Genomic DNA, 24,988 nt, shown 5'->3' on the forward strand with positions numbered 1-24,988 from the left:
GGCAGTTCTGAAGGCAAAAGGGGGTCCAACCCGTTACTAGCATGGGGTACCTAATAAAGTGGCCAGTGAGTGTATATCGACTATATTTGTAAATGTTCTGCCATTAAGTACTTGCGATTGACATGCCAAGGAAAAATGTTCTTAATGCAACACCTTCCGATTTCACAATAGATCCTTGTGCATTCTGCAATCAATCACTGTGCATCAGTGGTGAGTGCCATCTTTCTTTTTATTTGTTTACTTGAAAATAAATCCATTTTACATATGGCACTGTATTTAGTAATTGACAGTGGGGTGTGGTAGGGGTTGAAAAATCTTTAAAATGCTCATATATTTGACTGTTCTAAACTAGTGTATTGCTGACAATTTAACTGAGCAGAATAGGTTACATATATATTGTCAAATAAGAAATGGACTTGGATGTGTCATGTATGCTCTGTTGTAAAGTAAATGCTGACCGTCACTATATTAATGTTCATGTGTATTATTTTCTCCAGATACTTCAAAGATTCCATCAAACTGCAAACAAGGTAACCTGTGACAATATCCTGGCCTGTTGCAGTGCACTAACATTTGCACTAACTTTCTACTAACTTAACAATATCACTGTTGCTTCCCACCCTTAAATATTCACCCTGCCCATCAGACTTTCAGGTTTCTGTCAACAGCAATGAATCCAAGCTTCAGGAGGGCAATGACATCACTCTACAATGTGTCCATAACCTTCCCAATTGGATTACGCTGTTTGGGTGGAAGAAGAATCAGAAGGAAGTCAATGAAGGCAAAAACAAAAGCATGCTGCATTTCAAACAAGTTCTGTCCGATGCAGCTGGCCAGTACATCTGCTTTGTGAAAAGCCTGTGCGGCGATTACGAGTCTCTGCCATACGATGTCACTGTAGAGAGTAAGTAAACATTGCCCTGTTTATTGAACACAGCCACAGATTACATGTGCTTTTTTTAATGTAGATTTTAACTAAATTAACCAGCCTGAAAGTAAATTGAAATTTCAAGAGCCAAAACATTTAATGAAGATATGAATAGTAAAATGCACACCTTAATGACCATTGATAGCATGTGTCATTAGCCTTCTCTGTTTTCATGTGTCTGCCTTTGGAACTGTGTTCCCATGCAGATCAGAGTATTTTGATCATGGTGATCTGTGGTGTTTCCGCTTTGGTCCTGGTCTTGATTATGGGGATGGCTATGAAGTTCAAGCTGAAAAGAGACAACGGTAAGGGCTCAGTTCAGGTTGTCTGTGGTATTAGACAACACAGGAGTACAGCAAAGCACCTCTTCTGTTTCAAATATATTGTCTTAAATGGAAACGATGATGATAAATATACTGTATGCTGTGTACTGTAGAAATATTATATTTCAAATACTTAATAGTTTAATAGTTCAACATTTTGGGAAAACTACACTCACTTGCTTTCTTGAGTTACACGAGAAGATCAACAACACTCATACAGTATCTGTCTGTAAAAGACTAAGAAAAGGGAAACTTAGCGAGCCTGGCTCCTTCCAATGCTAACATAATCAACCCACCAAAAGCTCACTAATAAACTTGTTATATCTGACTTGTGTAATTTGTACAAAAATGGAAGAGGAAAAATTAACAGTCTGGGTTTTACAGGAGTTTGTATGTTGGACTATGTCTTGGCCTGGAGCAGTTGCCATCCAACTGACGGAGAGTCCCAAATCACTCCATGTTTACTGTAATAGGCCGTTTCATTAAAGAATCTGAATTGTGAGGGTGTAAATGTATCTAATATATAGTGCAGTACAGTCTCCATGGTATGTGCACCTTTTTCTGCTAACAATCCCACAATTACATTTTATAGATGTGAAAATGACTGACTCTACACTGAGTGATGACAATGAAAAAGGACAATAATAGATTTGTCCAACTGAAGTGTCCAAAATCTCAATGTACTCCTCACTATATGGGAACTGTTGAGTCATATTGAGATTTTTGCCCTTTTTCACAGATTAAACAAACAAGTTATAACATGGGAGATTTAAGGGTGCTTGTAGCTGGAATTTTTTTACCTTGGACAAAGCCAGGTTAGCTGTTACCCCCTGTTTCCAGTCTTTATGCTAAGCTAAACCAGTCTGGCTCTACGGATGTATACTTGCTGGGATAAGGCCTGACATCCAGAGCGTCTCTAACGCGCCAGATGTCCCTCCCCTCTCTCTGTCTCCGCTATCGAGGCTTAGTGCCGTCCACAACGGGTGTAGTAAATTTAAACAAGCCAGAGCGTTATTCCCCTATCCCCGAGAACAGATCGACCGTCTAGCCGGACTATACTCCAGGGCTGTGGATAAAGGTCTGGCAATGCAAGAATAAAGCTTAACTAACCGGCTCTCTCCAGCTTTATATTTACCGTACAGGAATTAGAGTGGTAATGATCTTCTCATCTAACTCTCATATTTAAATCTTCTATATTTGCCCAAGTACTTGTCTTACTTTTACATACTGCTAATCTTAGATTTACAGATTTGACCTCTCTATGTACATGATCACCCCCCCCCCCCCCCCCCCCCCCCCCCCTTTATTTATCTCTCTGCAGCTAAACACAAAGAGAGGAGGAAGCAGAGGGCAGAAGCTGAGCAGAGAAGCGGTCCCGCTCCTTTCACACTAAGAGAGTCCTAAATGAGACTCACCATATCACTTTCAAAAAGAATAGGATTAATGACATTGTTTCTTCTTTGCTTTTGTAGTGTTTCATGTAGAAATAAAATGTATTTAATCTCCATTTTGAGGCTAATTGTGTGTGATCAGCTAAGGTTATAACAAGCTTCTGTATAGACATTTCCAGACCCTGGTGGATCCTTTGTTTAATCAGCCTTCATGTTAACCACACCCATTGACCAGGAAGCCTGTTCAGTTGAGGAAAATAGTCTAGAAATGTTTTAATCCAGACACAGGACAGGCATGCTCAAACTAATCCCAGTGGATGCTCTACTCACAGGAATGCACTTTACAGACAACCCACACAGCAGCTTTAACGTGGCTGGCATGTAATGGATATATGGGGTGATAATGCTATCCACTCCTCTCCAAGACAGGGATGGATGTTGGATTTGAGAGTTGACGTATGAACACAGAAATAATCAGTTCCCAGGTTCAACACCATGGTATAATCCTTTGAAGTTTTCGTGTTAAGCTCTATGAATACTGTCACACCCCATGCTACTCTGAGTGCTTTTTTTCTGCATTAACAGAATTTTCCCCCATCAGGCATATGGTAAAAGGTCTGAACTTTTCTATGTTTCTGCTCAGAACATCTATGTGTGTGTGAGTGTGTGTCCGGAAGGACTGTTGAACAGTTCTTCCTATAGCAGGTGGCTAAGAGATAATCCAGGTAAAGCCATTGCAAAGTGGACATGGAGGGATAGACAGAGGAGGGGGGAGGGGACGGGGGGGTTGAATGGGGTGGCCTTTGCATGGATGACTAGGGCTAATTCTAGCCTCCTAATCCCAGTCCCATCCACCCTCCCCCTCTTCCTGCTTGCTTGCTTACTCTGCGGCAGTAAGGGGCAATTGATGCCCAGGTAGACATTACTATAACATAGACACATAGCACTTAAACCACTCAAATTTACAGAGGAGAAAGAGGGAAAAGACAGAGGCTGCTGGTACCTTTTTGGGATAGCTAACCTGGGTGACCTTGATAGCTAACTCACCTGTGTGGGCTTCACTGGAGAATGTAGCTGCAGCCCTCCAGCTGAGCCACAGGAAACGCGCCACCATGGGAGACACTCAAAAGGTAAGTGACCTGATCTGGAGGAACAGGATTTATAAAACCAAATGTTAACCTTTAGTATTTGTTTGAGAACTATTTACAGGTGGTTTTGGTTTTCAAAAGTGATCATCAATATTTTATACATTATTTAGCTCTGTTTTGAAGGCTGGATTGTCTAAATTGTTCATCGTAGTCAAAAAGTGTTGATATAATACCTTTATTATCTAAATTGAACCTTCAACGCTAATTGATGTACCCATACTAAAGCATACACTGTACTACCTGACACTTCGAAGGAAAGATTTAAAGCTACAGCGCCTCTTTTGTCAGCAGTGTGACAGGCTCTGATTGCACAACCTTGCTTCAGACTAATCACATTAAACAGTGCACCATTATATGAATGGAGCTCTAATCTACACCAGTGCTTTTCTAAATGAAGCAACAGATTCATTCTTACTGGGCTGGAGATTGGCGGATGGGCGGAGCAACTTGGGCATGCATGTGTTGTCAACAGTGCTGTATTTACTTTGAGCTTTGACCTCAAATCAGAATACTAAACAAATACTAGGGATGCTCTAAATGCTGCAATACGTTTATTTTTTTTGCCCTATTCTTCCAAATCACATCCTCCTACCTACATGCAGGGCTTACTCTCTGTCATCGAGAAACTGAAGGGATCCACCGAACATGAGGTCAGGATCGTGCTTCTGGGGTTGGACAACGCCGGCAAGACAACCCTGCTAAAGAGCCTCGCCTCTGAGGATGTGAACACCATCACGCCAACACAGGTGAGGGAAAGTGTTAAAACTCACACACACATACACATCATGACCTTAAGGAAAGTAACTTACTGTATGGCATAATAATGCAAGAAGCACCACTGACTGATGCGCTTGCACATGATGATTTTGTGGCCTTAATTTAATTGATTCATCAATTAAATTCATTATGCACCTGATGATCATCATTAAGTGTATTTTTGATAAGCAGGGCAGCTGCCAGAAATATAGCCTTAATGTTTTGTTAACCAACAAGTTACAACTCTACCACTGTCACTAAATCCTTTTTTTTTTGCAAAAGCAGTGATACAATGTTGGATTTCTCTTGTTTGAATAAAGTTTGTCAAACAATATTTGGTATTTTTATGGCACTGTAACCCAACATTATTAAAGACAGGGAGATCATGTCTAATCTTGGGAGACCAGTGTGACCAGTGTCGCTAAAAGTAATGGGATTACGATGACCTTTGCTTTCCTGAAACATTTTGAAATGAAATCATGGGTCGTGCAGTACACACATTTGACCACCAATCAGTAAAATAATGATGTACGGATGTCACATCATCCTGTTATATTGTATGTTAAGTAACTTTTCAGCAGGAAATTACCTTCCTGATTTGCATGCTCTCAACATATTTTTTAAGACGATCCTAACGGTCTTTTTCTTCCGCCCTCTTGTGTTGTGATTACCTAACCTTAGGATTATCTAATATCCTTGCATTACACAAGACATAGAGCAAAGACATAGAGCACATGTACTGCCAGGTCTTGGATGAGTGTGAAGGCTCATCACATACCAGGCAGATAGGATGCAGCCCAGCATGACAAGTCACCACAAAGCTAAACCAGACTTGACACCTAAATACATACACTGCAGTTGATCCTTCACGTCTTATCCTCAGATTTTCTCCTCAGCTGGCCCTCAGGAGGATAAAGTTGTTATACAACCACGCCCACTGTAACAGAAAGGAGCTGCGTTATGAAAAACGGCTGGGGATTAGCACAGTGACCATAGCACATGTTCTCCTGCTCATATGTAACAGGGTTACAATATAGAGTTACCAAACAGTGGTTCATTTAATATAAACACCTGTGTTCGAGTACGTTGCCACTTAATTAATTGCTTCATACCCATGTGTGAGGCTTTCCAGGTGCTGCGTACTGGAACTGTGTTAAATTGAAGGCAGTGATGTGCAGTACACTGACTCCAGATTTGCATTTTTACTTCAGGGCTTCAACATAAAGAGTGTTGCTTCTCATGGCATGAAACTTAACGTTTGGGACATTGGAGGACAGAGGAAGATCAGGACCTTCTGGAAAAAGTACCTGGACAACACAGATCTGTTGGTGAGTGACTAAACTTAATTCAGATCAATACATGTTTTCCCCTCGGAGACATTTACTTTATTCTGTATTTGGATCCCCATTAGGCTCCACACATGTCATCACCACAAAAAGCATGTGAAGAAATACAAATCCATAACATTACAGTTTCATATACAGTATATACATAAATAAAGCACTTTAATTGTATAATGATGAATGGAATTTGCTAGTAAAACTCTAACGTGGAACATTTTTCATAGATGTTTATCTTCTGTTTTCAATTAGCACTGACTTTTTGGCTGCTGTACAGGAGCAGCTGGATCCCTAAATGAGTCAAACGGTGTTTATGCCGAAACAATAAAAAGACAAAATAAAACTTTTCATCCATGAATTCTTTTGTGTTTCCATGTCAGCTCATTTTATTGTAATACGTTTGTTCCTTCAGATTTATGTTATTGACAGCGCAGACAAGAAGCGCTTTGAGGAGACGGGACTGGTGAGCTTGATGTCATTTGCATGCAAATACATTCTGACAAGAACTAGTTTATAATAAAAGTCAATAAAGTACAAAAAATGGTATGTGTGTATGTGCAGGAGCTGTCCGAGCTGATTGACGAGGACACTCTAAAAGGCGTTCCGGTGCTCATCTTTGCCAATAAGCAGGATCTGGCCACAGCGTCACCGGCCAGTGAGATCGCTGAGGGACTCAACCTGCATACGTACCGGGACCGTGAGTGGCAGATTCAGGCCTGCTCAGCTGTGTCCGGGGAAGGAGTTCAGGTCAGACGCAGTTCCAACCTTGATTTATTGATTTCCCCTCAGATGGAACCTAATTAACCATATAAAAGGGCCCTTCCTGCTGTACACTATTGCAATGAAAATCAATCAACTATGACTTGCTCAGTTTGATGGTTTTGAGTATTTTCTGTCTTCGAAACTTTGAAACTAATTTTGTTATATTTTAATTTCCCTGACAGGATGGCATGAACTGGATTTGCAACAATATTGTGAATAAAAAGAAGTGACAACACTGACCAGACTCAAACAGCGAACCATCACATTAAGGGATTAAAGAAATATTCAAACTCATTTAATATCAACACACCTCGCCTATGACAGACCCCGCTCCCCTCATATATTTGAATGATAATTTTGTTTTTACAATTTTTGTCATTTTTATGAATATTTCCCAAATGTAACTTATTTAAAGATTATAGATAAATATTTCAGCTACAATAAGAGAATTAGGTACTTATTTACTATTGTTATTTCCTAAAAAATATATGTTTTGTCCCTTTATCCCAAGGATCCTTATCTGGTGAATCTGTATGCTGGGAAAACCAAGCTGAGTGTGTAGCCATGTAGAATTGTTGGCGCTTGTTACATCCAGTTCAGTGGGAGTGTAAAGGATGTTGTTTTGAGGTTTTTGACAATAAAATAGTTAGTAATTTCTGCTATTTTGTTTTCATGTTTTCAAGTTGTATGCCGCCATCAGTCATCATCAAATTCACACAAAAAAAACACATGCACAAAAGATAACATATAAATGGTGAAAGACTGAAAAATAGTGATTGTGACTGTAAATGTCAACTCTTCCATGAGTAACAAGCCAATCCACGCCTACTCAGCTGTCAACATTGTACAGTGAGAGAGAGAGAGAGAGAGAGAGAGAGAGAGAGAGAGAGACGAGAGTTCACAATTCTACACTCGTATGGCAGAACAAGATATCCAATCTTCAAGGCGCAGCTAAGCAAACAGTGCAGGAAATTACACGCAGAGAGGCTGACTAATTTGCATTGGAGAGACTTTCTCAAAACATTTGTTTTAAATACAAATTTACTATTACATAGCATGCAGTCCTTCTTGCTGCAATGTTGCAGCTGTCTGTATCCCTCTTCACAAAGGTTGTTGGCCATATGACACGTCTAATGTCCAGCTGTGAGCACTGTGTTGTTCTCCCAGCAGAAACACAATTCAATTCAGTGTACTTTGTGTGAGCAACTTTGAGGCCAAATCCCTCTTCATTTCCTGTTCTGTGATCTGCGATAAAGATTGTGGAGATCATTAATTTCATTCCACTTCCTCAGTCTTTACTCACAAACAGTCATTCTCCCCTGGGACGGCCGCGGTCAGAACCAATCCCCCGGACTGCAAGGCCCACACAGCCCTGTGGTCGTTCTTCTCATATTTGTCCTATAGACTGACCTTGATGTAGGCTAAGTCCTCTATACAGCCATTTTGGCTCTACTCAGCTGCAGTTTGGTTTAACGGATCCTTTGTTTCTATTGTCTGGGCTTGTAATTAACCATCTGAAAGCACTCTAAAATCACTTGCAGCTTGCAGGCTTTGTTCTGTGTCCTGCTCTACATGAACTTATGCTAATGAATAATTTGTCTTTTCTTTTGTATGGTATTTATGAGTGGTTTTGAAAAAATACAACGATCAGCTCTCTGGTTTACAATTAGTGAACATTGAGTTATCTCCATGGCAACTGCAATTTGGTGCAAGTCCTTAAACATTTTAGTTATCATCGACTCCTGTTGAGCGAGCGCAACAGGGGGTGCTGGACCAATTACAACTTGCACTAAAGCATCATTATGGCTGTTTGAAAGACAGCACAGGAGCTGAGTGGTGGGAAGATGAGTCTGCCTGCTGCAGTGTGTTGTTCAGTTCTGCTTCATTTACCAACAGGTGGCAGTATTAGAGAGCCCAATTGATCTCAGGGCTGACAAGAGGGCTTCGTTCTTTACAATTACAGGGATTTGACACAGTCTAATTACACAGATTTTGTTTCAAAGCTTGAGCAGTTACCTTTATTCTTGCACAGCTTCAGAAAAATTTCTCGCACAATATGTTTTTATAATACATATAGAGACATATAAAGTAATATGATGTCACTTCCATGCAAGAGAAGAGGCCCCTCAGAAGGTGTTGCCATGGCAACCCCCTCCCTGTTATTCGTGGTCCACCAGCCAGCTTTTTTCTTCAGTCCTCTCTTGTCCTCCATTTCTGTCATTTTCCAAAGCTCTGCTCATCAAAAGAAAGCCTGCTCACAAGAGAGCCTGGACAGCAACACATTCCAGGTACGAACAGAAGACACTCGGTGTTCCGTTGTCTGTGAGAGTGAAGTTATTTTGCTAAAATGAATAACATAATTTGATAATACTACACTATTAAATGGCAGATTGAGAGTTAATTTTACTGGGAACAAACAAGCAAATGGTAAATCATAACGTTTACTAATTTTTAGTGATGCCATAATTTGTCATTTTAACAGTTTATTGTTGAAGACATTATAACATTTTGATATTGAATATTTGTTAATGACTACCAAGTGAAACCGTCAATAAACATTATTGGATGGCTGCAACTTTAATACATAAATAAGGAATGGGTAATAAATGCTTTGTAAAGCATCTATGAACATTTTTCAGATATAATCAGTGCACAAATAATCACATATGTTATCAATTACCATCAAAAGATTTAATGTGGCCGATTTGATTTATGTGATGCCTTATAAACCACATATTAATCATTAACTATTTATTATAATCATTGGCAACTGTTTTAGCCATCCAAATAAACAAGTATTAACCATTGACAAAGTTTCAACTATCTATCTAAATGCTAGTTACTTTTTAAACATTAAAATACATTTTGTTGTTTGTCAACAGTAAATTAACCCAAGTTTATTTAGCTATCCATTCACCATTTATTAATCATGGTTGATCTAAATTGTTGTCTGTAATTCTTTTTGGAACATGGCTGGTTATTGTACAGAAATGGATTGTGTTAAAGCGGTGGTGTGCACTTTATTTTTGGCATTGTTGAGCAAAATTTAAGTCATTTCAAGTTGTCTAAGAGAAAACGCGACTTCTGCACCTCCTCTTGGCTCTTTATCCAGGCTTCAGAAAAATCTAGCTGTGACCAAAGACTTTAGGCAATCACATGTCATTTCAGAGAGAGAGAGAGAGAGAGAGAGAGAGAGAGAGAGAGAGAGAGAGAGAGAGAGAGAGAGAGAGAGAGAGAGAGAGAGAGAAAGAGAGAGAGAGGGAGAAAGAGAGGGAGCGCGTTCCCAGTGGCTGCCTTTCACATGCATTGCACATCCAACAGAGAGGGTCTCATGTATGATCTGTCTCATCTGTAGTTTTCGGCAGATTGATTTATCATTAGACACAAAGAACTCCGCTTGAATTACAATGATTGTATGTTCATCTGTGCATTTCTAAAAACCAAACTGAAAGACATCTTTCTCCCTAAAGCTGCAACAAAGTATCCCCAGGTCAATAAAGGCTTCCCATCATGCCGGAAGTCGTCCACCTGCCCTCCATGAAGCCTCCTCCACCCAGTTTCAATGCTACCCCAACAAACTCCAGCTTCCTGACCACCACCACCACACAGCTGCCATTGGAGCAGGTGCACATGCAAGTGCACACCATGCTGATTGTTGTCATTTTTTGTGTTGTCTGCTTTCTGCTCCTGCTCACCTTCTTCTACGCCTTCTGCTTCCATTGCTCCATCGGTTCATTGCCTAAAGACTCGCACACAACCAAGAGATGCAGCCTTGAACACGAGGACGCCACCTATAAGTTCAGTTCCTCTGAGAACCAGTCGGTGGGGAACGTGGTCTGACTGGGACACCAGACCATGATAACGGATCTTTATTTGTCTATCAATGTATTTTTGTTAGTGTTACACTATTCTTTTTCTGATGACATGTATGGATGTGTCACAGCACTATGAAGGCCGAGAGTAACTTCACCTTCCATAAACCAAGGCATGACATATAAGTAATTGCTTTCACTCCCATATTGATTTGATATCATTTTTTCCTGCATTTGATTGATAATTGAACAGGAGCAGGGTTTTCAAACAGTACATAATCATAAACAGTACTGGTGTGATGAATAGATAAAAACACGAGGACATAAAAGGATTGTGTTCTTTGGTTTTGTTGCTGGAGTTTAACACACGTACGCATGTCAAGTGAGCACACATACACACAATAAAAGAAATATTCATACTTATATCCATGGAGAAATGTGTTCATTTGAAAAGTGTCAAATAAATGCAAAATGCAAGTCTGAATCCCAGGCCTTAGAGTGACAAGACAAACAATAACAAACGGATCCACACACGGCTCAGCAGGCATCTCGCTTTATTTTCACTGAGCTGACAAGCCTTTACATTGTGCCGTGGCTCTGTATTTGAGGAGACTGTTATAGAACATTAAATCCAGACATGCAAGATGAAGGAGAGGGACTGAGGAGAGATACGGAGGGATTTCTTGAAAAGATCACATAGGATGTCAAATCTATTAGGTGCAGCAGAACAATCAGGAAATTACTGAGCTTGTGTCCAGCTGAACCGCGTGGCAGTGACACAGCAACGTTTTACTGGCAATTGCTTTGAGGGGACTGATGTGAGGTATGAATTAGAGAAGTATCTGCCCACTAAAACTGATCGAAGTGTAAATGTAGCGATAATAGCTGTGATGTATTTCCGTGTTATCAAAGCAACCTAAGAAATTATGATTTGGCTGCGCAACACAACAACACTCTAGGCCACTAGAAATTTCAAGCATTACTGTACATTTTAGGCCGTGTCTACTAAAAATACATCATTAAAGAGATTGTCATGGTATCGCCACAAGAATGCCAAAATAACAGCAAAAACAGCATTCCTATCTGGCATTTGGCCTAACAGTAGTGTAAAAAAAACGCTTTAGAAACTGTAATACATATGAATTACTAGCTACAGCATCAGCTGGCGTCTGTTCGGCTCAAGACACGGAGCACGTGGCACTCTTGGAGCAGCGGGAGTCACATGAGCTGTCAGGGGACTCCATGATGCAGTCCCTGCCGTCAGACTCAGGTGAGTCCAGTCCCAGGTGAGCGTCCTGCAGGCCATCCTGCAAAGCATTCTTATAGTGGGCCTGGGGAAGGAACAATCCCTTATAATTGCACCAATTGTAGCAGGTGTAAAACAGCACTAATAGGAAGAGAACAAGTGAATGGATGAAAAGAAAGTAACTAGAAGTTTGTAGTTAAATCAAAGTCAATAAAAGTTGTGGCACTTTGCATTACACCAGATATTCCCTCTCACCTTGTGAACAGACATCTTCTCCACACGGCACAGCTCTATCGACTCCTTAAGGGAATGGCCTGAAATTTCCATCTTGAGACGATGAGAGCGAGTAGACTTGACGTCATCCTCGTCTCGCCCTGGCACTAGTGGGGAAGCCTGGGGGCAAAGACAGAAGGAGACTCAGGGAATCAGATATTATGATAGTGGCAATGAAGCCAATGAGAGTGTCATTCAAGGATGACTTAATAAAATTCCTTACCAGCCCGTCCTTTTTTCCTGTGGCCTCAGGATCGGCGATGTTGGCCTTACTGATGGTCTGATTCTCAAATTGAGGACACGCCGCCTGAGCATTTCCGTCTTTGTCCCTCTTTCCTTTCAGCCAGTAGGTCTCAATTTCAACATTCCCCTTATAATGGACAAAAAGATTCAGGTTTGGACATGAAGGAATTATACACAAATGCTAGAAGACATGCTGGAAGGTACAATTTCTGTTACGGAAGGGAGTAAAATGGCCTCATCATCAAAATCAGAATTCCCCAATGAAACATCTGTCACGCTTTTCTTGAGATTGGCGCCTGTAATCAGCTGCCTGAGAAACCTTTGGGAGTCACTTTGCTGGCATTATCACTAAACGTACAGCCTCATAGTCAAAGACCCAGTGATGAAATAGTCAGACAAGCAAGCTGCAATTACCAGCTCTGAATATTAAGTATGCCGACTCCCCAGAGCCAAAACACTGTGAGTTATTATTATTCCACGTATTTCTAAAATTCAGAAATGTTTCTTATGTCTGATTGCTGATAAACAAATCTTCCAGTAACATTGATTGCAGCCTGGTAGGTTGTGTATAATGTACAGATAACATGTATTTGCTTTTAGGTGTGTGTGCTGTGTTTTAATTACATTCATATCATATCTATTACATGTTGTCATAGTGTATGAGAGAATGTAATTAATGTGACGATGAGCATAGTTGCTGTGGAAACAGTTCAGACCCCTAACCTTGATGGTAATGGTGCCCCTCCTTTCAAAAATAAAGTGACTTCCTTTCAGGTGCTCGTAGGTGGCACTGCTGAGCTGAATGTGCATCTCCTGGAAGAGATGAAGACAGACCAGACACACAAAATCACAATAAAACTGTTAGTTTAGTTATCATATATAAAAATAAAAAAATGTTTACTTGGCTTCCCTACCTTTCCATTGCTCTCCATGGCAGATGCGGTGTGGACTGTGTCCCCGTGCAGACCGTAACGTGGCATCTTATGTCCTACCACACCTGCCACCACCATCCCAGAGTGGATCCCTGCAACCAGAACGACAGTTTAGGTCACTCAGTCAAACAAGGACACACACAGGTCCACACACGTTTTACCCACCAACACGAATCTGTATGTGGTTGCCATTAGAGGGGTCTTTCAGATGATCTATTGATCGCACCATGTCCAGGGCCATGTCACAGATGTTGTGAGCGTGATACTTTGTCTTCTCTGGAGCCCCGGCTACCACCATGTAGGCATCTCCAATAGTCTCAACCTAGAGAAGACATGAACAGCAGCTCTCACACAGCAGCACAGCAGAAAAAGTACATTAAAACAGAGGGAAAATCACAGACAAACCTTGAAGACGCGGTGCTTCTCGCTGAGCGTGTCAAACAGTGTGTACATGGTGTTGAGCATCGAGACCACCTGCATTGGAGTGATGTGGCTGCAAATGCGAGTAAATCCCACAACATCGCTGAAAAGAATGGTCACATCTGGGAACACCTGGGAGAAAAGAGGTAAGAGAGTTGATTATTGTCAAAATAATGCACTTACACACACACATGCACACACATGCACACACGCACACACACACACATACACACATGTCCACACACACACACACACACACACACAGGCACACAGAGGTGATGCAGGCATTCATAGGCCAAATGTTTGTGGTCATGCTGGTATGCACCATGCTGGTATACACACACACACACACACACACACACGCGCGTGTATGAAGTGGTGCATGAATGTGAGTGACAAAGAGTTATTTGAGAAGTATAATGTGTATCTATGTGTCTCTTTCATCTGTACAATAAAGATGCAACTACAAACTTTATGTTAGTATAGAAGCAGGAGTGTAACCAGTAGCCTTGCTCTGTCCTAAGTTTCTGTTTCCACCTCTTTCCCGGCTTTGAGAGTCTCTAGCGGATGGGTGCATTTACCAAAACATCACGCTATTGTTTCAGAGAGCAGCAAATGTTGAAACACTGAAACTGTTGCTTCTGTTGTGTTTTGTACTTAAGGTGTTAAATCATAGTGGCATATACAGTAGGCCTATGTGGCACTATCAACAATCCTTACCTCACAAGTGTTCACAGCCGGCTCTCCTTTGCGCAGTCTTTTAGCTACTGGCTTGGGAATCATTCTGTACAGGAGGTCATCGGTCTTCTTCATCTCATAGTCTAACATCTTCATGCTCTCCTCCAGCTTGCTGGACTTCTTTTGCTCCTGCGTTCACAATGTGAAATTAAACAGAAGCACATTGTAAGTCTGTATCTATTACTTTCATCTCAGGTCTGCAGGTGGTGGCTGATCTGGGGCTGGCAGACTGAAAGAAGGGCTTCAGAGCATCTTTGCATAATGCAGAGTGGCAAGGGAGCTGATCACACATAAAAAATGCAGCTGCACGTTGGCAGAGTGAACCTGTATGAGAGCTCTCTTCAGCTCCTCTGACTGCTGCGTGCCCGCCAGCACCAGGTCTCTGCTGGAGTCGTGCATGCTAAGGTCATTGATGTACAGTCCGGTCCTAAACATAGCGCTCAGACTCTCCATACTAGACACACAAACAGACAGTTAAAGAGAAAAATGAAGGACAAATGACAACAACAATGGTGCTAATAATATGCACTGAACGGTAACAGAATCTATATGAAAATAACAATAGCATTATCAGTAAAATCAGCAGTATCAATAAAAAAATAAGGCAATTAAATGTCAGAATTGTGTTTTTTTTTGTTTCTTACAGTATAAACAATGTCTGCAGAGTGCTGTGGCACTTAACGTTTCAGTAGTTCCCTCAACACAGGCATACGGGCATTTGCTTGCAAAACAACATGTTTGAGAAGAGGCGGGAGATGTTTTGGTAATGTACTCTGTAGAAAACACTCTCAGTTGCAAATGGGTTCCCATTAGGCCCACAAGGGCTGCACTGTCTGATTACAAGCTAATTAGCAGCTCATTTCATGCATGGTAAGTGCTATTAGAATGGGCCCCTGATTTGATTCACTGCCCAGCCTTTTATTTGCAGCCTCGTAATTCAGTTTAGCTCTTGCTGCTTTTTAGAATAATTTACTTTAGAACTGCAGCGTTTTAATAAAGATCTCTCTATGTGTGTGTGTGTGTGTGTGTGTGTGGGTGTTGTGGGGCCTTACACAGGGGTTCCCAGGAAGATGATGGACTCCCACTCTGGCATATATCTCATTTGTCCTTTTAGTTTCAGGCAGCGGCTCCCATCGCCCCAGCTCTCCATCGCATTAGCACTGTTACCGTCTAAAAGGATCGAGCATGATTAAATGCCAACAAGACAAACAATGAGAGAGATGTTTTAAATATCAGGAGTAGATAAGAACTGCACTGTGTTAACAATGTCACACTAATGGATTTGACAGTTTACTATCGGTCAGTTTAGAATAAACCCTAACCCTAACTATTTGGGAAATATGCTTATTCGTTTTCTCACTAACCGCTAGATGAGAAGATCAATACCACTCCCAATCTGTATGTCCAATATATAGCTGAATGAAGCTTGTGTCAATCTATGTCAAAAATGTCTAACTTTTTTCTTTAAAGTTAGATTCTTTTGTATTCAGTGTCTGTGTCTTTATTAGGGTTAACCTACTCATAAACATAAGCAAGATCTGATAGTGGACTTTTCACCAACTTCCAGGTGTTCCCTAAAATACTGAGGAATTTCTACTCCTGTACCATCGAGAGCGTCCTGACGGGAAACATCACTGAACACAACCTCAGCACCCTGCAGAGAGGGGCTCGTTTGGCTAAGGTGCTGCCCTACCCTGCCCAAAGGATATTTAAACCAGGCGTTGCAAGAAAAAGGCTAGGAGAATCATTAAGGATACAAACCACCCGGGTGGTAGAAGGTACCAGATACAACAAGGCCCACAGTGTGAGTCTCAGGAGAAACGTCTACCCTCAGATCCTAAACAAGGACTGGCGGGATTACATTTTGCCCCCGAATTGCACCTTAAATGATTACATGTGACTAATAACATGGATTGATTGATTCTGTCATTGTCAGCCAGACTAGATCAATGTCTGCATGCTCATGTGTGGTTCTTAAGGATAACAGAACCTTTGTAATCATCTCCAATGATGGACTGGAAAGCCATGAGCTCCACGTCTACGTCAGCAGTGCGATTGGCATTTTCATAATCCGAATCTGTGGAGAAACAGGGCGGCTGTCAGAGCGGTAAATATTCATGTTCAAACCCTCCACCCGTGAAATATGGCTGACATCAGTTCCAATAAATTCAATCAATTAAAGTTGATCAAGTCATCAGGCAATTCCATTTCTAAAACTCCTTAAACAACTTCAATTCAGCTATTGTTTACTGCATGCTTCCTCTTTTTATTTAATTCAATTTAATAAAACAAATGTATTTATTGAATAAACCTCAAATTGAACATATTTCACAACTGACTGCAGTGAAATTGATCTGTCTACAAGGCTGCGAGTTCTCGCCCACCAGACACACACCCCTGTGATTGTTTGCATGGATCCCACGCTTACTCTGGACTCGGTTGTGAAGGTTCCTCTCTCTCTTCACAGGCTCCTTGGACATGATCTCAAACAGGTTGTTGGGGTGGGAGATGATCTGTTTACAGATGGTTAAATCAGTGATCTCAGCACTCTGTTAAAAGCTAATACATATACATTGCTAAAGTTGGATCTGAATTGGCTGGAAACATTAAAATTGTCCTAGTCTGAAACATAAAGTGATGTCTTACCATGTTCCAGGTGAACTCCACTAGGGGGCGAGCCAGCAAGAAGGCATCATTGATCTTCTTCCCATCCAGGTCAGGGAAGACTGTTGCCAGGCCCGAGCCAACATTATGCACCACCATGTCCTAAAGAATCAAAGAATTGCAGGGATTGTTCATACGTTTAACACTTAATTTCATTCTTGAATTGTGAATTTAGGAATTGAATTAAACGGAGTTACCTTTCTGAAGACGATGTTAAAGGGGAAGACCTCAAAGAAGAAATCTGAGGTAATGGGCAAAATCTCTTGCTCTTCCTCATCCTCCTTCATGATGTAGCGGTAGGCGGAGTTGTCAAAGTTCAGCCTGCACAGTCATACAGATTATTATGTTTTCTAAAGTTTAAAGTTAAGTACAAATTGTGGTGGAAGAAGACTTACAATCCTACCAATACAACAAAGTGAAAATACTCTGAAAATACTAATAAAATGACTGCATTCAAAATTTCACTGAAGTAAGAGTACAGATTAATGGTGTAAGAAAGAATAAAAAACGTGTTCTGCCACAATAATTTGGATGTTTTGGATGTTTCTTTAATCTTTGCAATTTTCTTTAGATCATTTATCTCTTTAGGCCTTGAAAAGTTATTCAAAGCAAGCCATCGGAGAAATTTTGAGAAAAATGTCTCTTTGGTGGAACTGACAACTGAAACGTGCCAAGGGAGCCCAACTGGACTATGATTTTTTTTGTAAGGGGTCACAAGCCAAGTAGAATTATGATGTTGCTTAAAATGGAAATATTAAAGCAAAGTACTTATTATTGTACTTGTGTAGGCTACAGCTCATGAGTAAATGTACCACTGAGTATAAAATTGTTTGTGTGTGTGTGTGTGTGTGTGTGTGTGTGTGTGTGTGTGTGTGTGTGTGTGTGTACCGCATGGTGACATGAGAGTAGTCTCCGACCATCTGCTCAGAGAGCACCTCCACATGGATGTCGGTGTCATAGAACTGTTTCCCCATCTGCCTCAGCTGCCCCATGGCGTAGTGCAGATAGCCTTTGCGCTTACTCCTGCCAGACACAAAGGGAGAAAATGCCATCAGTCTAAAGGAAACAAATCACACTACTCTTTCTCCGTTTGCTCTGTACTGTTCAGTTGACCCACCCCAACCCTCTGCCCCCTCCTCCCCCCTCCTCCTTGTCTCAGACCTGTAGTGGAGGGTGACTCCAGTGGCTGACTCCTCCTGGCAAAAGAAGGTTGGAGGCTGCACCTTAGGGTAGCTGAAACGCAGGTACTCATGCAGATTATCAAGGCCATTGACAAAGTCACGTACGTGACGGCCCAGAACCTGTAGGCAGAGACAGAGTGTGACAGGGTATGTCTAAGATAGTTGCTCTAAATGTCTTCTTTTAGTACTTTTAAAGGAAGAGACACGCCACTTATTTTAGTTCATTAGTCATGGGGAGCACTAAGCTAAGCAGTTGTATAATGTTGTTTGTGGTCCAGAAGAAAACTCCGAGAAAAAAGAAACCCCTGAAGATGCCATCAGTGATATTTCACTTGGGCGTGAGGACAAATCATTTAAAACTTAAGCTGAGCACATTTGGAGTTTGGCTCATACAAGTGACTATTCTTTACTGATTTATAGATGAGTTACATATTCCTTCTTCAATAATACGACACAATCAGATGCACGAGACACTAAGATAAGAAAAGATTCAAAAACCACAACCTCTAACTAACAGAATAGTAATTTAAAGGATCACTGGGTATTTAATAATTTTCTCACACATCCACCAAAAGACAACACAGTACTGACAGTTTTAAGTTTGAGATCTGTATTTCACCTTGAGGATCCTGTCATAGCCGTACTTCCCAACAAAGCCAAGGAAGTAGACACCCCATGAGTTCATCAGCTCATTGTAAGGTGTGCCTGTCACGCCACTGGCTGCCTTTGCAATACGGGGAATCACACTCTCACTATACACCTGCACGCACGCACACACACACACACACACACATACACACACACACACATGAGACCTCGGCATGTCAAATTATTTCTTTTGACATCAGGACTATGAAACTTTAGACAAAAGCAGGCAGTGAGTGACAAAAACTGCAGACAGGTTGACACAGCAGCACAGTCCTCACAACTATATTTTATAAATACTAGTCAATGCCAACATGACATACAGAATAATAGTATTCACATCAGAAACTCAGACCTACCTGGTGGGTGACAAAAGAGTGCAACCTGACATCTGCTCTTTCTCTGACCAACTTCCACACATCATCTCCGTATGACTCCTTGATGAAGTCGTGAAGACTCTCACACAGCAGCCCGTACATTATGTCTCTCAAACTGAGCACTGTCAACACAGATCCCCAACTGATTGACTTCCAACAGTCCTCCCAAAGGTGCCTGCGAGCGTGTAAGAAAAGTTCAGAATAAAGACTTTTTCAGTGCTGCAAGCTGAATTTGAATGCATTTGGCTTTCAGCGTGAAGCTATAAAAAGCCACTGTTGCTCTCAACACTACCTGTGGAGTTTTGATCTTTCTCGGACTAGCTAGCCAGACACTGTTTCATCTGAAGGCCAACAGGGCAAATGGTTTTAAAGATGCCCTTATCACACAAGCCCTTGAGTCAGTATGTGCCTCTATTGTTCTTGTGTCAGCTGTCAGCACCTGGTGGCTGTGCACCTCTCTCTAGGTGACATGAACACACTGCGGAAACACCTCTCAAACGCAGATGACACCAGTCCCGTCTTTATTATCGAATTGTCCTTTTTCAAGAAAATTACTTTTAAAAACACTGAATAGATAATGGACACTAGATTATTACCACATTTGTGATACATTTTTTATAAGAATAAACTGGAAGTGACAGATTGTTTCTAATCACTAAGACTCAGAGTGATAAAGCGGTACACAAAAGCTAAAGTTGCATTTGTTAAAAGGAGGCTACTGACCTACTGTGGTGTCTTTTATAGAGCAGATCTGCCTTTTCTCTCGTTTTTTTCACCCTTAAATAAACCCTTAATGGGAACCAACTGTTCAGCTTCCATCGTGTGTCTGCAGATGATTTTCTGTGACTCGGGATGACTCCGTACTTTCTATCATAGGCCGGGAGGCTTCCTACTGGGGGGGATAGTGGTGTTGTGGAGCAGGCAGGTACGAAATCGATATCCAATTTCAACAGGGATAAGGAAAATGTTTTTTTTCTTCAGGCTCCTGCTGAGCTCAATGAATCAATTTGTGAGGGAGAAGAAAAAAAGCCTAACTTGAGTTCAAAAAGGCCAACCAAAAATAAGTTACAGGGCATCGCTAGGCATCACATCACTAGTGTAACACACAATGTGAGTTTATACAGAATTCACAACTGCAGGAATAAATCAAAACAAAAACGTGTTACTTATTACTATCTTTTACACTGCTGGTACGTAGAAATACCTAAATGCACAGCAGCGTTAAAGAAAAGGAGGTCAAAGGTCTCTCACCATCAAAAAATGGAAGCGCAAACTGTCTGAGAGTTTAGCCTTTGACCCCAAACTGAATCACAACCCCTGATCACAGTGACCTTATCGAGTTTAGAACAGCTTCCGGGAAACACATGGTGGGTGTGCTTGTAAGCAACTAGATATATCTGGCAGAGTAGTTACAAAGTGCTTTACAGAAGAGAGGAATAGAAATAGTGTTTGTGTGGGTCTATGTTTACAGTGAAGAGGCAGGATGCTTGGCCTATGTGAGAGCTCAGTGTCAGCTGTTATCACACACACATACATACACACAAAAACACACACACACACACACACTGACACACACTGAGGGGATCAGATTTTTATTATCAAGGCTCGAGGTCAGGATGTAAATCTTTATACGTGCTTCTTCCCCTAATCGCCCTTTTATACCCCTCCCTTAACACTCCCTCCATCCATCCTCACTCTCTTATCGCTTGGCTAAAATAACCCAGTGAGGTAAGCGCCCGAGGCATCCTGGGATGAGTTTTATACAGGCTGTTCCTTCTCTGCTGAGGAGAGTCAGAGTGGAGCGTGGAAGCACCCCAGCTTCATAAACAACTCGACTATCCAGACCAGCTCCAACACCCGACACACAGGCAGGCGGGAGACGCAGGTAAGGAGTGGGAAGTGTGGAAACTACCAGGTCCTTAAATGAACCGCAAACTTACACAGTTATATTTTTCTATGATGCTGGAATGGCAGCTTTAAAATGTAAAAGATGCACCGCAGTTTTGCTGCAATTTGATACTTTTGATTTTTGTAGCTGTTTGTTACTTAATTAATAAAATTCATAGTAAAACAAACTTGCTGTGGGAAATGATGGAAAATGATAAAGGTAGTATAGAAGTGTCATAAAACTAACTGCAATTTGGCTTAATTGTCAATATTAATGATAATAATAATAATAATAACAATAATAATAATAATAGTAATTCACATGGCAACATGTGTCTATCAGAGGGAAATGATGATGATGATGCAGTGAAGCCTGGACGACGTGACAAAGCAGAGGATGTTGCAGGCCAAGGCTCTGTGTAAGGAGGTCCGAGGAGGTGAGTGTGAATGGGTTGGGATGCATTGATTTGATTTAAGATTCCAGTCTATGTCAGTACATTTCAGACAAAAGTGACTAGTACGTGCATTGGCTGATTAGTCAGATAATGCACATACTAATTTACACACTGGTAGCCTGTGACAGTGTTTTGTTGAAATTCTCCAAACATTCCAACAGAGACCATCCCAGTTGCAGTGTGTTTTCACTGCAACTGGGATGCATCACTTTCGCCAGCTAGGTTTTGAAATCCAAATGTGACTCTCACCACTAATTATTTGATTAAAGGCCGCTCCTCAAGGGTGGCACATGCCCAGACTTCTGCTCACACTTCTCATGTGTGAGAAAGAGGCTCATCCGCTCTTACATGAGTCTTCATCCAAAGACCCTATTTATATGCCCAGTTACCCCATGCAACCCTGGACCACAACAAACATTACACACCCCTTGACATCCTCTCGAGGGAATTTCAGACCCTCCACTGTGCCATGATATAATATGAGAAGAGACCCTGAGGAAAAGCTGTCCAGATACCAACTTAGTGACGCTGCACACGGTTTGGCTATTTTATATTAGTGCCCCTCAGTTGTTTAACGTCAACAGAAACAAGATCAGAGCAGACAGTTTGATTTGTCGAAGGTCCTTATTAGTCAGAGTTATTTTCCTTCTCTTTCCAAATATCTGGAAATAGCTGCTATCATTGTGACATCATCACTAACAACTAAAGGGCATGATGTATTTATACAGGTTTAGAGCCACCTCGTCAGCCGATACTTTGCAACACAGGATAAGAACCCGCGGCAAATAGATTTTTCTACTCTGATACAGCTTTTTTGAAAATGCATGAGGATATTAAATGCAATGATTTATTAAACCACCTCCATTTGTCTGTCATGTTGTGCCAGAGGGTCTGAACCTTGGGAAGAAGATAAGCGTTCCAAAGGACGTGATGATGGAGGAGCTCAACCTTCCATCTAATCGAGGCTCTCGCATGTTTCAGGAGAGACAGAAGAGGGTCGAGAGGTTTACACTGGAGAACGTTGCTAATGGTGCTTATAGCACCAACGATGTAAGGAACTGAGTGATGGCACATTAAACACATGCCTCTTATCCACTGACCTTCACTGCAACCTACGCACCCAGGATTCTTTTTTTCAAATCCTTGTTGAAAATGTTGATATGCTGCAAATAAAATTCTAACTCTGTCCATTTCCCAGGTGTATTCAGAGGCCGTTGCTCCCCCACAGATCATCCCAGAGCCACAGGGAGGAAAAGAGAACCAGGCTTTCTCCATCCCTGGTAAGCACAGCCTGGTCATGAACCTTCAGAAGACTATAGCAAAGAAGGGCAGTCCTGACGTCCTCGCTCCAGGTAAAACATATTACGTGGTGTAGAAGAGCCGCAGACTGCCACAAGCTAGCTCATCGCAATGCCAAATGCATAGGCCCTGTATCTCCCTTTGACAGGGTTCACTTTTCATGTAGAAATGTATTAAGCAAATAAATGAGTTTTCTTATTATCAGCAACAGGGGAGTTGGCAGTTTGCAGAAAGCGCTTATGTGACCGTCTTCGCTGAGTGCTGTTGTGCATTTGTCTTAACAGAAGGTACTGCTTGCAATCTGACTAACAGTGAGCTAAATTTTGTTTATAATCTGGGATTCACACTGAGATATAATTACTGTAGTTCCTATTGTTGACAGGGGTGGAATCAAATAGATTTAAATAAGTATTAGATCAGTTTGTGCTGCTTTACTGGGGCTTGCTCTTTTAAGTTATCAAATGCATTTTTAATTAGTTTCAAAACCCAATTCTTATCAATTTTTCTGAAAAAAAGGTTATTATTTTGCTAACACTAAAAGATGAAATTGCTATAAAATACATTGAACGCTTTTACTTTGTAAGTCACTTTGACTTTTATCTGACTTCTTCTGTCAGGATATTCCGGCCCTCTGAAGCAAATTCCTAATGAGAAGTTCAACACAACAATAATCCCAAAATCCTACACCTCCCCATGGAGCCAAGCTCTGGGAGACAACACAGAGCTCCTGAACGCCCTCAATACCCAGCTGCCCCAGCTCCCACAAAGACTACAGCCTTCCAACTACCGGTGCTTCAACAGGTAAATCTGCCATTCCACATCTGCTGCTGTTCACCCAGATTAAGCATGTTAAATCCTATTCAGTTGGAAGCACAGGCGCTGAGACCCACCCATCTTCAAACAGACCCACAGACCTAACCATGCTATCCGTCACAATGATCACTTCACTCGGCTCCACTCCATGTTTCCACAGTTTGAAAATGAATCTCTGGCTTGCACCTCCTTGGAGTGTGGCTGCGTGATGGCTATTTTGAACTCGGCTGGCTCTTGTAAGATGATCCACTGGGGTGCTGCCAGCTTTGAATGCTCACAAGACAAATTACGCACGAAAGGGAATCGCCTTTCTCATGGCACACAAGGCTTTGCATCACACAAGCAAGACAGTCCAAAGGTTAAGCTTGGGCAGATGGAGAATATATGAAAGACAAACTCAGACTTCACTCATTAAGGCTGTCAATCCTTTGATTTCTGCCAGCCAGTCTGGAACTGTACCCCCTGTGGAGGGATCTGTTTACGCCTGTAAGATTATTATGAAATTGTGAAGCCGAAATTAAATCTGAACTTAAACTCCCCCTGTTTAAGTCATCCTGAATCCAGGGTGGTGTTCTCCTGTTAACAGGACCAGTCAAAATCAGAGATATAACCAGACTGGGTATCATGTATCATTTAAAAGCCCCCTGCCTTATGGGATGGAGCCTGAGCCATACAATACCTCGGGTCATGTTCTGCTAGGACTATGAAACACTCAGCCTGCTCAGTAACAACTTTTTTTTTTTTGTCTCTCAGATCCGCTCTGCCATTTGGGGGAGCTATGACCAGCAGGAGGGTGATCCCATCGATTGGCTTTGAGGCAGTGGAATCGCAGAACCTGCCCGGCATCGCTCTGGAACGCATGTGTCGACGGCCCAACTTCAACAGAGCGCCCAGGGGATGGGGATGTGATTTGTGCCCTGAATCTAATGACCTATGAAAAGTAGCTGACCAGCTAAAGACTGAAGCACTAACCTATGCTTGATGGTCTCTTCCTACAAAGATGATCCCTCTGTTTATCAGCAGGCACTGCAGAAGACAGGGGAAAAAAACACTCAATGCATGATATATAAAGTTATTTGCTACTACTGAGTGGTTTGATCAGATGAGGTAGACAGAGACTGCTGGAATCACTTCATCCCTACAGTAGAACAGTTCTGAACAGGCTAAACAGTTCTGTTATCCTTAGCATAGTAACGGATCCCATCAATAAGGGTTTTCCCACTGCATTCTTTTAAGCTAGGATAAACCTATAGCACAGGGCTGTGTGATTCACACTGCACTTCTATAAGACCAGGGTCAAGTGTCAGTTGAAACAAAACTGTTAGCCTTTTAGAATAATGATGCTGCATGCAGTT

General features: G+C 41.6%; 4 protein-coding genes across 8 annotated transcripts in view; 3 read left to right on the forward strand and 1 right to left on the reverse strand.

Annotated features, from left to right (window-relative positions):
* Nucleotides 1-2,758, forward strand: part of LOC117951696 — a 3,667-nt gene extending 909 nt beyond the window's left edge. For both annotated transcript variants that reach the window (XM_034883526.1, XM_034883527.1), the window contains 5 exons: nucleotides 172-210; nucleotides 498-530; nucleotides 647-904; nucleotides 1,135-1,233; nucleotides 2,573-2,758. In XM_034883526.1, the coding sequence (XP_034739417.1) occupies nucleotides 172-210; nucleotides 498-530; nucleotides 647-904; nucleotides 1,135-1,233; nucleotides 2,573-2,655 (512 nt within the window). In that variant the 3' untranslated portion in view covers nucleotides 2,656-2,758. The remainder of the gene's footprint in view (nucleotides 1-171; nucleotides 211-497; nucleotides 531-646; nucleotides 905-1,134; nucleotides 1,234-2,572) is intronic.
* A 730-nt stretch (nucleotides 2,759-3,488) lies between these two features.
* On the forward strand, nucleotides 3,489-7,310 carry arl3l1 (ADP ribosylation factor like GTPase 3, like 1). Its single transcript, XM_034883528.1, has 6 exons — nucleotides 3,489-3,772; nucleotides 4,393-4,536; nucleotides 5,758-5,874; nucleotides 6,299-6,349; nucleotides 6,448-6,633; nucleotides 6,831-7,310. Exons 1-6 carry the CDS (start codon nucleotides 3,755-3,757, stop codon nucleotides 6,876-6,878), a joined length of 564 nt encoding a protein of 187 aa, XP_034739419.1. The 5' UTR covers nucleotides 3,489-3,754; the 3' UTR covers nucleotides 6,879-7,310.
* A 3,687-nt stretch (nucleotides 7,311-10,997) lies between these two features.
* On the reverse strand, nucleotides 10,998-19,587 carry LOC117951693 (soluble guanylate cyclase 88E-like). Of its 2 annotated transcripts, XM_034883520.1 has the most exons (19): nucleotides 19,472-19,587; nucleotides 19,162-19,354; nucleotides 18,777-18,917; nucleotides 18,138-18,277; nucleotides 17,865-17,999; nucleotides 17,174-17,297; nucleotides 16,959-17,078; nucleotides 16,741-16,825; nucleotides 16,303-16,389; nucleotides 15,365-15,482; nucleotides 14,637-14,766; nucleotides 14,295-14,441; nucleotides 13,560-13,706; nucleotides 13,320-13,476; nucleotides 13,137-13,246; nucleotides 12,946-13,035; nucleotides 12,203-12,349; nucleotides 11,962-12,099; nucleotides 10,998-11,791 (listed from the first exon to the last, which is right to left on the reverse strand). In XM_034883520.1, the coding sequence occupies exons 2-19, from the start codon at nucleotides 19,279-19,281 to the stop codon at nucleotides 11,639-11,641; spliced, it is 2,289 nt and encodes a 762-aa protein (XP_034739411.1). In that variant the 5' UTR covers nucleotides 19,282-19,354; nucleotides 19,472-19,587; the 3' UTR covers nucleotides 10,998-11,638. The 2 variants fall into 2 exon arrangements, with proteins under 2 accessions (XP_034739411.1, XP_034739410.1); XM_034883519.1 differs by lacking the exon at nucleotides 19,472-19,587 and having other exon boundaries at nucleotides 19,162-19,465.
* On the forward strand, nucleotides 13,165-24,718 carry LOC117951695 (myozenin-2-like). Of its 3 annotated transcripts, XM_034883523.1 has the most exons (6): nucleotides 20,845-21,064; nucleotides 21,410-21,503; nucleotides 22,408-22,571; nucleotides 22,720-22,873; nucleotides 23,438-23,621; nucleotides 24,387-24,718. In XM_034883523.1, the coding sequence occupies exons 2-6, from the start codon at nucleotides 21,464-21,466 to the stop codon at nucleotides 24,568-24,570; spliced, it is 726 nt and encodes a 241-aa protein (XP_034739414.1). In that variant the 5' UTR covers nucleotides 20,845-21,064; nucleotides 21,410-21,463; the 3' UTR covers nucleotides 24,571-24,718. The 3 variants fall into 3 exon arrangements, with proteins under 3 accessions (XP_034739416.1, XP_034739414.1, XP_034739415.1); XM_034883525.1 differs by lacking the exons at nucleotides 20,845-21,064; nucleotides 21,410-21,503 and adding an exon at nucleotides 13,165-13,175; XM_034883524.1 differs by lacking the exon at nucleotides 20,845-21,064 and having other exon boundaries at nucleotides 21,420-21,517.
* The last annotated feature ends 270 nt before the right edge of the window (nucleotides 24,719-24,988 follow it).

The sequence above is a fragment of the Etheostoma cragini genome, chromosome 10, assembly GCF_013103735.1.
Source record: "Etheostoma cragini isolate CJK2018 chromosome 10, CSU_Ecrag_1.0, whole genome shotgun sequence".
Lineage (NCBI taxonomy): Eukaryota > Metazoa > Chordata > Actinopteri > Perciformes > Percidae > Etheostoma > Etheostoma cragini.